Raw genomic sequence first — 12,978 nt, forward strand, 5'->3', positions numbered from 1 at the left:
TTGCTTGGGGAGAGGTCTCGGGGGTGTCCCAAGGGGGCCTGGGGGCGCTCGGGGGGGTCCTATGGGCGCTGGGAGCTGCCCTCAGCCTCCTCCCCCCACCCCACCGCGGGCTCCAGGCCTAGGCCACGCCCCCTCCACATGACCCCTCTCGGCCACCGTCCCACTTCCGGAAGTGACGCCACAGCCGCGGCGGGCGCAGGCGGAAGTGCCGGCGCCGCCATGAAGCTGCTCACCCACAACCTGCTCACGTCCCACGTCCGCGGCCTGCAGCCCGGCGGCGGCTTCCCGCTGCAGATCCAGGTGCGGGCAGGCCCCGCCGGGCCCCGGGCGCGCTGCGGCCGCGCCTGGGCCGCCCTGACCGGGCCTGGGGGTCCCTCGGGGGGCTCCCTGTGGGGTTACCTGAGTCCGTGGGGCTGCCTGTGGGGCTCCGTGGGGGTCCCTGTGCGGGTCCCTGTGCGGCTCCCTGAGGCTTGGCCTCGACCTGTCCTCAACCACCCCTGGGGATGGGCTCCGGCTGGGCCTCACCCAACCAGGCCCAGACCCACTCATCCCTTTCCCCCTCTCCCCCTCAGGCCTCCTCGGTGCGGGTCCGTTCGGTGCCTTTCAACGCCGCCTTCGTGGCTCGGATGGTACCGAGGCTGCGCTGGGCTGCGCTGCTGGAGGCCGCCGAGAGCGTGAGCTGGGTGGGGGGGGGGGGTCTGGTTTGAGGGGGATGAGGGGGGGACGGGGGGCGAAGGTGGTTCTGGGGGGGCTGATTCTTGGGGGGGTCCAAGTTTGTCCCTAAGGAGAGCCCAGACTGGCTCCTGATTGGGGGGGAGGTGGTCAGAACTTGGGAGGGGTCCCTAAGGAGACTCCAGATTAAGAAGCGGAGGGCAGAACTTGGGGGGGTCCCTGAGGAGGCTCCAGACTCGGGGGGGGGGGGGGAGAACTTGGGAGGGTTCCCAAGGAGGCTCCAAAGTGGGGGGGGCAGAACTTGGGGGGGTCCCAAGGAGGCTCCAGACTGGGGGGGGAAAGGGGAAGCTGCTGTGGAGTTGTTTGGTGTTGGGAGAGCTTTGCCTTGTGGGGAGATCCCCCCCAGATGGGGGAGGGGCACATCTTGGGGGTCTCTCAACTCTCACTGCCCCCCCCAGCTGGGGCACGCCTCGGAGCTGCCCCCCGAGCCCAGCCCTGGCTATGAGGGGGACGAAGACTTCCTGCGGAGGCTGCACCACCTCCTGCTGGAGGTAGGGGGGGGAATCTGGGGGAAGGGGAGGAAATGTGGGGGGGAAAGGAAAATTTGGGGGCAAATTGAGGGGAAAGGGAAACTGGGGGGGAGGAGGGGAGAATTTGGGGCGAAGGGAAACTTGGGGGGGGAAATTGGGGGGAAAGGGAAAATCTGGAGAGGAGAAAGAAGAATTTGGGACAGGAAGGAAATTTGGGGGGGGGAAGGAAAAAAAACTTTGGGGGAAGAGGAAACAAAAACTGGGGAAAAGGAAAAAAAAATTGGGGAGGAAAAGGAAAATTTGTGTAGGAAAGGGAAAAATTTGGGACCAAAAGGGGAAATTTGGGGAGAAGGAAAAATTTGGGGGGGGGGAGGGGGGGAGGAAAAGTTTGAGGCACAAAGTAAAAATTTGGGTGAGAAAATAAAATTTGGGGAGAAAAGTGAAAATTTAGGAGGAAAAAGGGAAAAGAATTGGGGAGGAGAAGGAAAAGTTTGGGTAGAAAGGGAAATTTGGGGGGGGAAATGGTGGCAAAAAGTGGGGGGACAGGGGAGGGCTACTTGGTGCTCCCCAGCGTGTGACCCTCCCCTCCCCCCCCGGCAGGTGGAGGTGCTGGAGGGGTCGCTGCAGTGCCCTGCCTCGGGCCGGCGATTCCCTATCGCCAGAGGCATCCCCAACATGCTGCTGAGCGAGGAGGAGGCCTGAGGGGGGGGAGGGGTCGGGGGGGAGGGGCCGGGCTGGGACGGGGAAGGGCCGGGGAGGGGAGGGGGAGGGGCCGGGGAGCTTCGCCCTAAATAAAAGCATTTTTGGGAGCTGTGGAGCTGAAATCCTCAACTTTGCTTTGGTTCAATTTTTTCCTTCTCCCCCCCAAGGTTTCCCTTTTCCTGCCTCCAACCTTTCACCTTTTTGTCTCCAACTGTTTTGTTTCCTCCCAAATTTCTCATTTTTGCCCCAAATTTCACCTTTTTGCCTCACATTTTCCTCTGGTTCCAATTTCTCCTCCTTTTTCCCACAAATTTGCCTATTTTTGGCCAAATCCTTTCTGCTTTTTCTTAAATTTTTCCTTTCCCCTCCCAAGTTTCCTTTTTGACCACAATTTCCCCCTCCAATTTCTCCCTTTTTGCCACAAATTACTTCTAAATTTCTCCTCTTTGTCCTAAATTTCATTTTTCCACCACTTTTCCTTTTTTGCCACCAAATTCCCTTGCCCCCAATTCCTTTTTTCTGCCTTCAGTTTCCATTTTTTGCCCCAAATTACTTACCTTTCCCCCAATTTCTCAATTTTGCCCAAAATTTCCTTTTTTTGCCCTCAAATTCCCTTTTTCTTGCCCCGAATTACCTTTTCCCCCCCAAATTTCCCTTCTTTTTGTCCCCAAATTCCCTCTACTTTGTCCCAAAATCCCTTTTTGCCCCCCAAGTTCCACTTTTTTCCTCCCAAATTCCCTTTTTTCCCCCCTAATATCCCTTTCCCCAGTTCCTTTTTTTTACCTCCAAAATTTCCTCTTTTTGCTTCAAATTTTTCCTTCCCCCCCCCCCCCCCCCCCCCCCCCCCCCGCCAATTTTCCCCTTTTCACCTCCCCCGGGTGCCCGGAGAGCTCTGGGGGTGCTCTGCTGGTGCCGAGAGCCAGCGCTGGGTGCCCACAAAGCGCTGCTGCCGCCCAGGTGCCCCTCAGACCTCCTCTGCCCCTGCAGGAGGACCCCTGGAGGACTCCCGGGGCCGCCTCTATGCTCTACGCCGCCCAGAGCGGCCTCCCCTCCCGGCAGTGACGTCTGCGCCGCCGGAAGTGGCGTCAGCACGCGGCGCACGCAGCGGCAGAGGCGGGAGCGGCCGTTGGGGCGGCAGGGTCGCGCCGGTGAGGTCTTGGGGCGGCCCCGCGGGGTCCCGGGTGGGGTCTGGGGTGTCCCCAGGGGGCTCCGGGGTGTCGCCGGGGGGGGTCGCGAATGTCCGCGAGGCGCTCTGGGGACACCCGGAGAGGCTTCGGGGCCTAAAGGCCTCGACCCGGGCCTGGCCCAGCAGGGTCCCTCTGTTTGTGTTCCCGGTTCTGTCCCCCCCCCCATCCGCTCCCTGTCCCCTCCGGTTCTGTCCCCCCCCATCCTCTCCCTGTCCCCCGCCATGTCCCCTTCCTGTGCCCCCCCACACTGTCGCCTCTCACCTGCCCTGTCCCTTTCCCCCACCCCTCGCCCCTGCCGCCCGGTGATCTCCCCTGGCTGTCCTCAGGCCCTGTCCCTGTACCTCCCACCCTGACCCTGTCACCCCTCTGTGCCCTGTCCCTTCATCCCTGCAGCTCTGTCCCCTTCCCCCTCCCCTCCCTCCTCCTCCCCAGCCGTGCCCCTTGGCTGTCCCCAAGCCCTGTCCCCTGTGCCCTGTCCCCAGGCGCCATGTCCTCCACCTCCCAGAAGCACAGAGACTTCGTGGCCGAGCCCATGGGGGAGAAGCCTGTGGGCACCTTGGCTGGCATCGGGGACGTGCTGGGCAAGAAGCTGGAGGAGAAAGGCTTCGACAAGGTGGGCACAGCCTGGGGGCAGGGAGGGCTGCAGAGCGGGACGGAGGTGTGGGGGAGTGGGTGGCACCAAGGGGACAGGGAGGTGTGTCCCCAAGGAGGGGCATTCAGGGGGGTGGCCCTAAGGGGACAATGAGACCCCCAAAGGGGTGGCTCTAAGGGGACAGGGACCCTGTTGGGGCCAGAGGGTGGTGCCAGGGGAGCCTACTGGGTGCCAGGCCCAAGCTGAGGGTTGTGCCCACTCTGTGTGTCCCCCACTCTGTGTCCCTTCTCTCCCCCACTTTGTCCTCCCTCTCTCCTCTTTTCTTTTCCCTCCCCACCATCACCCCTTGCTCCCTCCCCCACCTCTCCCACTTTCCTCTCTCCCCTCACTCTCTCCCTCTCTCCCCTCCCTCTTCCCTCTCTCCCCTCCCTCTTCCCTCTCTCCCTCCCTCTCTTTACCTCCCACCCCACCTTGGTGCTGCAGGCCTATGTGGTCCTGGGCCAGTTCCTGGTGCTGCGCAAGGATGAGGAACTGTTCCGGGAGTGGCTGAAGGAGACCTGCGGAGCCAACGCCAAGCAGAGCAGAGACTGCTCAGGCTGCCTGCGCGAGTGGTGCGACGCCTTCCTCTGAGCGGCACCGCCCCCGGCACCGCCCCCAGCGCCGCCCCACAGCCTGCCCTCGGCCCTCGCTGCCCCGAGCCAGCTCCCTGCCAGCTTTGGCAGCCTCAGCCCTCCTCTTGGCACCCTGAACCCAGCCTAAGCTCTCCCATGGGCATCCTTGGCCCCTTTCACCCTGCCCTTGGCACCTTTAACCCACTCAACCCTCAGTCCCTGGTACCATAAACCCACTTCTTGGTGCCCTAAAACATCCCCTTGGCATCATAAGCCCACCCCCAGACCCTCCCCCTGGCACCCCCTGCTGTCACCACTGCCACCCCATTGGCACTCCTCCCACCCTAACTCTCACTCCTTGGCACCCCAACCCCCTCCTTGTGCCCCCCCAGCTGTGGTGCTGCTCCCCCAGCCCCCTCATGCCCCTCTCTGGGGTCCCAGCTCCATTTCTGTGGGGGTTGTTCCTACCCCATGGCCCTAAAACCACCCCCGGGGTGGGGGGGGAGGAGAAGTCCCCAGCTGCCCCCGAGGGGTCCCCCCAGTTCCCTCCTCCCGCTTTTGGGAGGGACCTCTACTGACATTGCTCCTCCCCCACTTGAGGGAGGGGGGCAGAATTTTTTGGGGGGCGTGGGTCACTTTTTTGGGGGGGTTGAGTAAATTTTGGGGGCTTTGAGTCAATTTGGGGGGGGGTTGAGTCAGTTTTGGGGAGGGTTGGGTCAATTTTGGGGCTGCCCCCCCCCCCAGAAGGGTTTTCTAAACAATAAAAGTGTTTTGTTGTGCTGCCTCTGGGGGGCGCAGCTGAACCTTCCTGCCTCTGGGGGGCACACCTGAACCTTCCTGCCTGCCTCTGGGGGGCACACCTGAACCTTTCTGCCTCTGGGGGGCGCAGCTGAACCTTCCTGTCTCTGGGGAGCACAGTTGAACCTTCCTGCCTCTAAGTGGTGCAGCTGAACCTTGCTGCCTCTGGGGGGCGCAGCTGGAGCGCCATTTTATGCCCTGTGGGGGTGGCTGGGGGGGACACAGGAGCCCTGAGACCTCCAAGAGCAGTGGAATGAGGCCTCCAGGGGGCCCAGAGTGCCTCTGAGGTAGTCTGGGGGGTGGAGCTTGGGCGCCCGAGTCCTCCGGAGCAGTGCAGTGAGTCCTCCGGCGCCCCTAGAGCGGCCACGCTCGTCCCTGCACTTCCGCTTCTGCTGCCGCGGCCCCGCCCCGGGCGGGAGATTCGTTTCCGCCGCTCCCCCGGGCCTGGTCCCAGCCATGGCGGAGCCTGCGGCCGCCGCTGCCGCTCTGCGCTCTCCCGGCCACCGCCGCCGCCGCCGCCGGCGGCCTGGCTCTGACCCCAATCCGCTCTTCACCTGCTGGCTCCGCGAGTGGCGAGACGAGGCCGCAGGGACGCCTGCGGCCAGAGCCTACGAGAGGGTGGGAGATGGACCCGTGGGTGGGGGAGGGTCCCGTGGGTGCTGGGGGGGGGGGTGTTTGTGGGTGCTGGGGATGGTCCCGTGGGTGTTGGGGGGGGGGGGGTTGGGTGCTGGGGATGGTCCCGTGGGTGCTGGAGGGGGGGGGTGGTGTTTGGGTGCTGGAGGGGGGGGGTGGTGTTTGGGTGCTGGGGATGGTCCCGTGGGTGCTGGGGGGGAGGGGTTTGGGTGCTGGGGATGGTCCCGTGGGTGCTTGGGGGGCGGGGGGGGTGTTTGGGTGCTGGGGAGGCTCCCGTGGGTGCTGGGAAGGGTCCCGTGGGTGCTGGAGGGTCCCGTGAGTGCTGTGTGCCCCCAGGCCCTGCGCTCCCTGGCCCTGTACCCCCTGCCCCTGCGCTCGGGGCCTGCTGCTGCCATCCTCAGGCACTTTGGGCCCAAACTCTGCCTCAGGCTGCAGCAGAGGCTGAGGAGACACAGAGCAGGTGGGGAGGGGCTGGGAAGGGCTGGGAATGAGTGGGAGGGGATTGGAAGGGGCTAGGAGGGATTGGGAGGGAGTTGGGAGGGGCTGGGAGGGGATTGGGATGGGCTGGGAGGGGCTGGGAGCAAATTGGGAGGAGCTGGGAGGGAGTGGGAGGGGCTGGGAGGAGATTGGGAGGGGCTGAGAGTGATTGGGAGGGGCTGGGAGGTTTCCAGCCTCATTTGCATCCTCATTTGCATCCTTTTCTCCTCCAATCCCAGAGCAAGGCCTCCCCCCTAGCCCCCCCCCCGGAAGTGAGACCCAGACAGGAAGTGAGGCACAGACAGGAAGTGAGGTCACCAGCACCCGGGTCTGCCCACCACGTGACTACAGGCCCCGCCCCCATTCTCGAGGCTTTGCCCTCCTATTGGCCCTGCTCAATGTGAGGGGGTGGAGTTAAGTGAGAGGATTGGGAGGGACTGCAAGGGGAATGGAAAGGGCTCTGGGGGCACTGGGAGGGGACTGGGGAGGGCTGGGAGGGGACTGGGGAGGGCTGGGAGGGCACTGGGAGGGGCTGGAGGGCACAGGGAGGGGCTGGGAGGGCACTTGGAGAGGCTGGGAGGCAGTTGGACATTTAAGCACAAGTCCCTCCCCCTCGCAGAGCTCGGAGCCAATCAGAGCGGAGCAGCTCCTGCAGCTGGCTCAGCCTCTCTGTGACCTGCCCCTGGCCTCGGTAAGTGGCCCCAGTCAGGACCAGTAAGGGCCATCAGGGGCCAGTGCAGGCTCCCTCATTGGCTCCTTCTGTCCTGCAGGGGGCGCTGGGAGGGCTCCTGAGGAGGCAGCTGGTGAGCAGGAGTGAGAGACCCCCGAGGTGATGTGCTGGGGGGGACTGGGGGGCACTGGGAGGGGACTGGGGGGCACGGGACGGGGCTGGTTTGTGCTGGAGGCCTCTCCCACCCCCAGGTACTCACTGACGCCACGTGGTCGGGTCCTGGCTCTGCGATTGGCCGAGGCTGCTCTGCAAGCTCCACCCATCCGAGGCCCCATTCTCCCGGAGGCAGAGGGCAGTGACCCCCCCCCTGCTGCCCCTGGGTGGGTTACTGGGGCTGGCACTGGGAGGCACTGGGATGTGGCTGGAGGGCACTGGGTGGGTACGGGGTGGGCACTGGGGTGTGGCTGGAGGGCATTGGAGGGCACTGGGTGGGCACTGGGGTGTGGCTGGAGGGCACTGGTGGGCACTGGGGCGTGGCTGGAGGGCACTGGAAGGCACTGGGTGGGCACTGGGGTGTGGCTGGAGGGCACTGGTGGGCACTGGGGCGTGGCTGGAGGGCACTGGTGGGCACTGGGTGGGCACTGGGGCATGGCTGGAGGGCACTGGTGGGCACTGGGGTGTAACTGGCACTGCTGGTGCCACCCCCAGGCCCTTCACACTGCCCCCAGGCTCCTATGACCTGTTCCTGTGCATCGACACCGCTGAGGAGTGTGGGTACGGTTCACTTCCGGGATAAGCCCAGCCCACTTCTGCCAAACCACACCCCCACCTCTGCTCAGCCCTTGGCCACACCCCTCTGATCTAAGCCACGCCCCGCCCCCCCCCGCCCCCCCCCCCCCCCCCCCCCCCCCGCTAAGCTCTGTGTTAAGTCCCACCCAGTTCTGGCACAAGCCCTGCCCACTCCCGATTGCTGCAGCCGTCTGTTAGAGGCCACACCCACCTGTATCTAAGCCCCACCCACTCCCACTAAGAGCCACGCCCACTTCTTTGCCTGGCTTCACTCCCATGCTTCAGCACTTCTGTGCCCCTCCCTCTTCTGGCCTAAACCCCGCCCCCTCCCACCCGAGCCCCGCCCCACAGTGCCACCCCCTGCCGCCAGGGGGGGCTCTCGGCGCGGCCTGGTCCCAGCCCTGCTGAGCCGCTCGGGGCAGGTCCTGCGGAGGAGGCTTCCGGTTGGAGACTTTCTCTGGGTGGCCAAGGAGAGGAGCCCAGCCCCGGGTATGGGCACGGAGGACACTGCGGGGGGCATGGGGAGGGTACTGGGACACACTGGGGGGGGCACTAGGAGGTACTGGGAGGTACTGGGAGGGTACTGAGGGGGCTCCGGGGGGGTACTGGGAGGGCACTGGGGGGGTACTGGGAAGGTACTGGGGGGGCACTGGGGGGATAGTGTGAGTGGATTTTGAGAAGCTGGCAGCTGCTGGGATGAATTGGTTGATACTGATGGGCACTGGGAGGGGATTCTGTGGGAGTGCTGGCCCATACTGGTGTGTGCTGGTCCATACTGGCCCATACTGGTGTGTGCTGGCCCATACTGGTGTGTGCTGGTCCATACTGGCCCACACTGGCCCACCCTGCTCCTCCCAGGCCAGGCCCCCCGGGAGCTGGTGCTGGACTGGGTGGTGGAGAGGAAAACAGCTTCAGACCTGGGCAGCAGCATCCGGGATGGGAGGTACAGAGAGCAGAAGGTACTGGGGGCACTGGGGGACACTGAAAGTGAGCTGGGAGGGATTGGGAGGGGATTGGAGGGCACTGGGAGGGAACTGGGAGGGGACTGGAGGGGACTGGGAGGCAGTGGGAGGGATTGGGAGGGGACTGGGAGGTATTGGAGGGCACTGGAGGGCAGTGGGAGGCAGTGGATGTGCCCTCCGTGCTTACTGGTCCCTCCTGATCCCCCCCCAGTTCAGGCTGGGTCGCTGTGGCCTTCGGTGCCCAATTTACCTGCTGGAGGTGCCCAGCAGGGGGCAGCAGCTGGCAGTGCCCCTCCAGGTGCTGCGCCAGGCAGCAGTCAGCACCCAGGTACGGGGTGGGGCTGGGAGGATCCCTGAGTCTCTAACTGGTTTCTTTCTGGTCCCTAACTGCTCCTTAACTGATTTCTGCCTACTCTGATTGGTCCCTCCCTGCTCCCTGCCCATTCTCATTGGTCCCTCCCCGCTCCTGGACTCCTCTGATTGGTCCCTCCCCGCTCCTGGACTCCTCTGGTTGGTCCCTCCCCGCTCCTGGACTCCTCTGATTGGTCCCTCCCCGCTCCTGGACTCCTCTGATTGGTCCCTCCCCGCTCCTGGGCTCCTCTGATTGGTCCCTCCCTGCTCCTGGGCTCCTCTGATTGGCCCCTCCCTGCTCCCTGCCCATCCTCATTGGCCTTCCTGCTCTCTGCCTGCCCTGATTGGTCGCTGCAGGTCTGTGACCAGTTCCTGGTGCGTTGGTCCCAGAGCCCTGAGCACTCTGCAGCCTTCCTGAGGGCTCTGGGGGAGGGCCTGAAGCAGAGATACAGAGTGAGGGGACTGGGGGGCTGGGGGGGGTGGAGGGGGACTGGGGGGGCTGGAAGGGGATTGGGGGGGTGGGAGGTGATCTGGGTCAGTGGGAGGGAATTGGGAGGGGACTGGGAGGGGATTGGGGGGGTGGGAGGGGGGAGGGGGGAGTGGGAGGGGATTGGGGGGGGAGGGGCTGGAAGTGACACGGGGGGGGGGGAGGTGACACGGGGTGGGGGAGGTGGCACGGTGGGGTGGGGAGGTGACAGCTCTGCCTCTCTGCCCCTCCCAGGGCCGTGCCCTGCAGGCCTGGCTCGGGGATGTGACTGAGAGAGGCTCCCCCGAGCTGCCCCCCCCGGGGGTCCCCTGCCCCCTCCTCACCTGGGACAGGCTGCGGGAGGAGGGGGCCAAAAGTCAGGTAAGGGGGGGAGGGGAAGGGGTCCCGGGCGGGACACACACCTAAAGGGGGTTTTGGGGGCTGGGGGGGGCCTAGAGTGGGGTTTGGGGGTCTGGAAGGGGCTCTGAAGGGTCCTTGGGGGGCTGGGGGGGGAAAAATGAGGTCTAGGGGTGTTGAGGGGGGACTAAGGGAGGAGTTGGGGGTCTGGGGGGGTCAGAATGGGGTCTAGGGGGGTTGGGGGGTCCCAGGAGGGGATGTGGAAATCTGAGAGGCAGAGAGGGTCCTGGGGGGAGGCTCTAAGGAGGGATTTGGGGGTCTGGGGGAGGTCAAAATGGGGCTGGGTCGGGGAGGGGCAAAGTGCTCCTGGGGGAGTGTCCTCAGGGCTGATTTGTGCCCCCCCCAGCCGCAGACTGTGGGGGAGGTCTTTGCCAGGCAGCTGCTGCAGATCGGAGGGGTCAGTCCCAGGGTGGCACAGGGGGTCCTGAGCAGCTTCCCCACCCCTGCCAGGTACTGAGAGGGGCGGGGAGGGGATTGGGAGGGGACTGGGAGGGGATTGGGAGGGGCTGGGGGGAGGATTGGGAGGGGCTGGGGGGAGGGATTGGGAGGTGACTGGGAGGGGCCTGGCAGGGGCTGGGAGGTCCAAACTGGTCTGAACTGGTCACAGCCTGCTGGGAGCTCTCCGGAGCTGCAGAGACCCCCAGGAGGGGGAGGAGCTGCTGAGAGCTCTGCCCAGGGATGCTCACAGGTGGGACACGCCCACAGACCCCTCCCCGTCCCTCCCAGCCCCTCCCAATTCCTCCAATCCCTTCCCAGCCCCTCCCAATCCCCTCCCAGTCCCCTCCTAGCCCCACCCAGTCCCTCACTGGGATCCCCTCCCCCACCTTGCAGCTGCTGTTCCCTGACCCCTCTCTCCCCTGCCCTGTCCCCACAGGTCCCTGGGCCCTGCCCTGGGCCGCAGACTGGCACAGCTCTATGGGACCCTTGGACCCCTCTGCTGAGCCCCCAGGGCAACCCTCCCGGTCTGCCTCTCCCCCACTGGCATCTTCCCCCCCCCCCCCCAATAAAGGTCCTAGCAGCGGAGCTTTGTGACAGACTGGCACTGGTGGCACTGATGGCAGAGTGAGGGTGGCACTGGTGACAGGTTGAGGGTGGCACTGATGGCAGGGGGAGGCTGGCACTGATGGGGGTGGCACTAGTGACAGGACTGAGGGTGGCACTGGTGGCAAGGTGAGGCTGGTACTGATGGCAGGACTGAGCATGGCACTGGTGGAAAGGTTGGGCAGGACCAGAGGTTGGTCCAGAGCCTCTGTCTTCTCCCTGCCCCTTTAGATGCCACCCAGACCCACTCCCTGTCCCCACCCTACCCCCTTTGATGCCACCCCAGGCTCTGTGTCCCCTGGAGCTGGGCTGAGGCACTACCAAGCCCCAGTCCAGGCTGGGCAGTGCCAGGCTTGAGAGCAGCCCTGGGGGGAGGGTCCTGGGGCAGCTGTGGGCATTGCAGCCCAGGGGGCAGGGAGGGGGCAGGGACTCTCCCCCCCACTGCTCCCCACTGGGAGCCCTCCCCTGGGGCACTATGCCCAGTCCTGGAGCCCCTGGGGCAGGAGGGAGGTGCCAGAGCAGGGCCGGGAGGGGAGCAGAGGCCTGGAGCTCGCTCATGGGCAGTGCCCACTGTACAAGCACTCACAGGGGGGCTGCTTTCCCCTCCCCCCCTTTTGGTCTTTCCCTACCCTATGCCAACACAGCACTCGGGCATTCAGTCTGCAGATCCAAAGGAAAGATCAGGCTGGAGAACCCGTTCCAGAGGTTCTGTCGGACACTGAGGAAAGGGCACTGGGGAGAACTGGGACTGATTTTACAACTGGCTGCCTGGAAAAACACCCTTTGAAGAGTGAAGCCTTTTCTCCTCCAGGACTAGAGCAAGTGAACACAGCCTCAAGCTGTGCCAGGGCAGGTCTAGGCTGGACGTTAGGAGGAAGTTGTTGGCAGAGAGAGTGACTGGCATTGGAATGGGCTGCCCAGGGAGGTGGTGGAGTGGCCGTGGCTGGAGGTGTTGAAGCCAAGCCTGGCTGGGGCACTTAGTGCCATGGTCTGGTTGGTTGGGCAGGGCTGGGTGCTAGGTTGGGCTGGCTGAGCTTGGAGCTCTCTTCCAGCCTGCTTGATTCCATGGTTCTAAGGAGATCTCCCATGTCCCACCCTAGCTGGAAAACATCTCCCATGTGCCAGTCTGGTTGGATGCTCTCTCCATGAGGCTTTGGGGTTTGATTTGTTTGGTTTCCCACCTGGCTTTTAGCCAAATCTCTCCCTGGTCAGATTTGGTGGCATTTGTTTGTTTTTCACTTCTCCTGCCACCCCCGCAGCACCTGAAGTCAATTGAAGTCTCCTCCCACCCCAGCTGTGGCCACTTTGCTCTCACTGCCCTTTATAAGCAGTGCAGGAGGAGCCCAGCCCCGAGCCAAGGGATCATTTGCCCGGGGTCTCAGGTGAGTGCGCACGGGTGAGCACCGGGTGCATGGTGGAGGGTTTCAAAGGCTGGGGGGCCTGGCTGGCCCCCCGGCTAGCTAGGGCCACCTTAAGGCTAGGCTACTGACCCACTGCAACATCCACCTTAGCTCAAGGGTGCTAAGTTTGTGTTATTGAGGCTGAGTTTTCTCTAGGAGTTAGGATGCTCGAAAGTTTTGCGGCGGCAAGACGGCAGGGGCTGTCCGGGGGAAGGCGGCGGCGGCGGCGCGGCACGGCAGGGGCAGTCCGGGGAAAGGCGGTGGCGGCGACGCGGCACGGCAGGAGCCGGCCGGGGGAATGCGGCTATGGCGGCGACGCGGCACGGCAGGAGCCGGCCGGGGGAAGGCGGCGGCGGCACGGCAGGGGCCGGCCGGGGGAAAGCGGCTACGGCGGCGCGGCACGGCAGGGGCCGGCCGGGGGAAAGCGGCTATGGCGGCGCGGCACGGCAGGGGCCGGCCGGGGGAAGGCGGCGGCACGGCACGGCAGGGGCCGGCCGGGGGAATGCGGCTATGGCGGCACGGCAGGGGCCGGCCGGGGGAAAGCGGCGGCGGCGGCGGCACGGCAGGGGCCGGCCGGGGGAAAGCGGCTATGGCGGCGCGGCACGGCAGGGGCCGGCCGGGGGAAAGCGGCTATGGCGGCGCGGCACGGCAGGGGCCGGCCGGGGGAAAGCGGCTATGGC

At 65.0% G+C, this 12,978-nt stretch overlaps 3 protein-coding genes across 7 annotated transcripts; all 3 read left to right on the forward strand.

Annotated features, from left to right (window-relative positions):
* Positions 1-137: 137 nt before the first annotated feature.
* Positions 138-1,930, forward strand: TRMT112 (tRNA methyltransferase activator subunit 11-2). The gene is made up of 4 exons (XM_064141278.1): positions 138-300; positions 573-674; positions 1,131-1,223; positions 1,803-1,930. The coding sequence occupies exons 1-4, from the start codon at positions 139-141 to the stop codon at positions 1,902-1,904; spliced, it is 459 nt and encodes a 152-aa protein (XP_063997348.1). The 5' UTR covers position 138; the 3' UTR covers positions 1,905-1,930.
* Positions 1,931-2,843: 913 nt separating this feature from the next.
* BANF1 (BAF nuclear assembly factor 1) lies at positions 2,844-5,097 on the forward strand. The gene is made up of 3 exons (XM_064141279.1): positions 2,844-3,052; positions 3,574-3,704; positions 4,167-5,097. The coding sequence occupies exons 2-3, from the start codon at positions 3,579-3,581 to the stop codon at positions 4,311-4,313; spliced, it is 273 nt and encodes a 90-aa protein (XP_063997349.1). The 5' UTR covers positions 2,844-3,052; positions 3,574-3,578; the 3' UTR covers positions 4,314-5,097.
* A 123-nt stretch (positions 5,098-5,220) lies between these two features.
* On the forward strand, positions 5,221-10,938 carry MUS81 (MUS81 structure-specific endonuclease subunit). Of its 5 annotated transcripts, XM_064141273.1 has the most exons (15): positions 5,221-5,710; positions 6,062-6,185; positions 6,442-6,602; positions 6,822-6,893; positions 6,973-7,031; positions 7,124-7,252; positions 7,581-7,646; positions 8,032-8,150; positions 8,520-8,620; positions 8,835-8,951; positions 9,332-9,427; positions 9,696-9,821; positions 10,204-10,307; positions 10,465-10,545; positions 10,732-10,880. In XM_064141273.1, the coding sequence occupies exons 1-15, from the start codon at positions 5,549-5,551 to the stop codon at positions 10,796-10,798; spliced, it is 1,584 nt and encodes a 527-aa protein (XP_063997343.1). In that variant the 5' UTR covers positions 5,221-5,548; the 3' UTR covers positions 10,799-10,880. The 5 variants fall into 5 exon arrangements, with proteins under 5 accessions (XP_063997343.1, XP_063997344.1, XP_063997345.1 ...); XM_064141274.1 differs by lacking the exon at positions 10,465-10,545; XM_064141275.1 differs by lacking the exon at positions 9,332-9,427.
* Positions 10,939-12,978: the final 2,040 nt, after the last annotated feature.

The sequence above is a fragment of the Pogoniulus pusillus genome, unplaced genomic scaffold (genome assembly GCF_015220805.1).
Source record: "Pogoniulus pusillus isolate bPogPus1 unplaced genomic scaffold, bPogPus1.pri scaffold_228_arrow_ctg1, whole genome shotgun sequence".
In the NCBI taxonomy this organism is placed as follows: Eukaryota; Metazoa; Chordata; class Aves; order Piciformes; family Lybiidae; genus Pogoniulus; species Pogoniulus pusillus.

What these genes read in the sequence shown, in the direction of transcription:
- MUS81 (XM_064141273.1), top strand. Translation starts at nt 5,549, where the DNA reads ATGGCGGAGCCTGCGGCCGCCGCTGCCGCTCTGCGCTCTCCCGGCCAC. An exon ending in TCCTATTGGCCCTGCTCAAT is followed by an intron (nt 6,603 to 6,821) that starts GTGAGGGGGTGG and finishes TCCCCCTCGCAG; the next exon opens with AGCTCGGAGCCAATCAGAGC. An exon ending in CCCCCCCCTGCTGCCCCTGG is followed by an intron (nt 7,253 to 7,580) that starts GTGGGTTACTGG and finishes TGCCACCCCCAG; the next exon opens with GCCCTTCACACTGCCCCCAG.
- BANF1 (XM_064141279.1), top strand. Translation starts at nt 3,579, where the DNA reads ATGTCCTCCACCTCCCAGAAGCACAGAGACTTCGTGGCCGAGCCCATG. An exon ending in AGGAGAAAGGCTTCGACAAG is followed by an intron (nt 3,705 to 4,166) that starts GTGGGCACAGCC and finishes TTGGTGCTGCAG; the next exon opens with GCCTATGTGGTCCTGGGCCA.
- TRMT112 (XM_064141278.1), top strand. Translation starts at nt 139, where the DNA reads ATGACCCCTCTCGGCCACCGTCCCACTTCCGGAAGTGACGCCACAGCC. An exon ending in GCTTCCCGCTGCAGATCCAG is followed by an intron (nt 301 to 572) that starts GTGCGGGCAGGC and finishes TCTCCCCCTCAG; the next exon opens with GCCTCCTCGGTGCGGGTCCG. An exon ending in TGCACCACCTCCTGCTGGAG is followed by an intron (nt 1,224 to 1,802) that starts GTAGGGGGGGGA and finishes CCCCCCCGGCAG; the next exon opens with GTGGAGGTGCTGGAGGGGTC.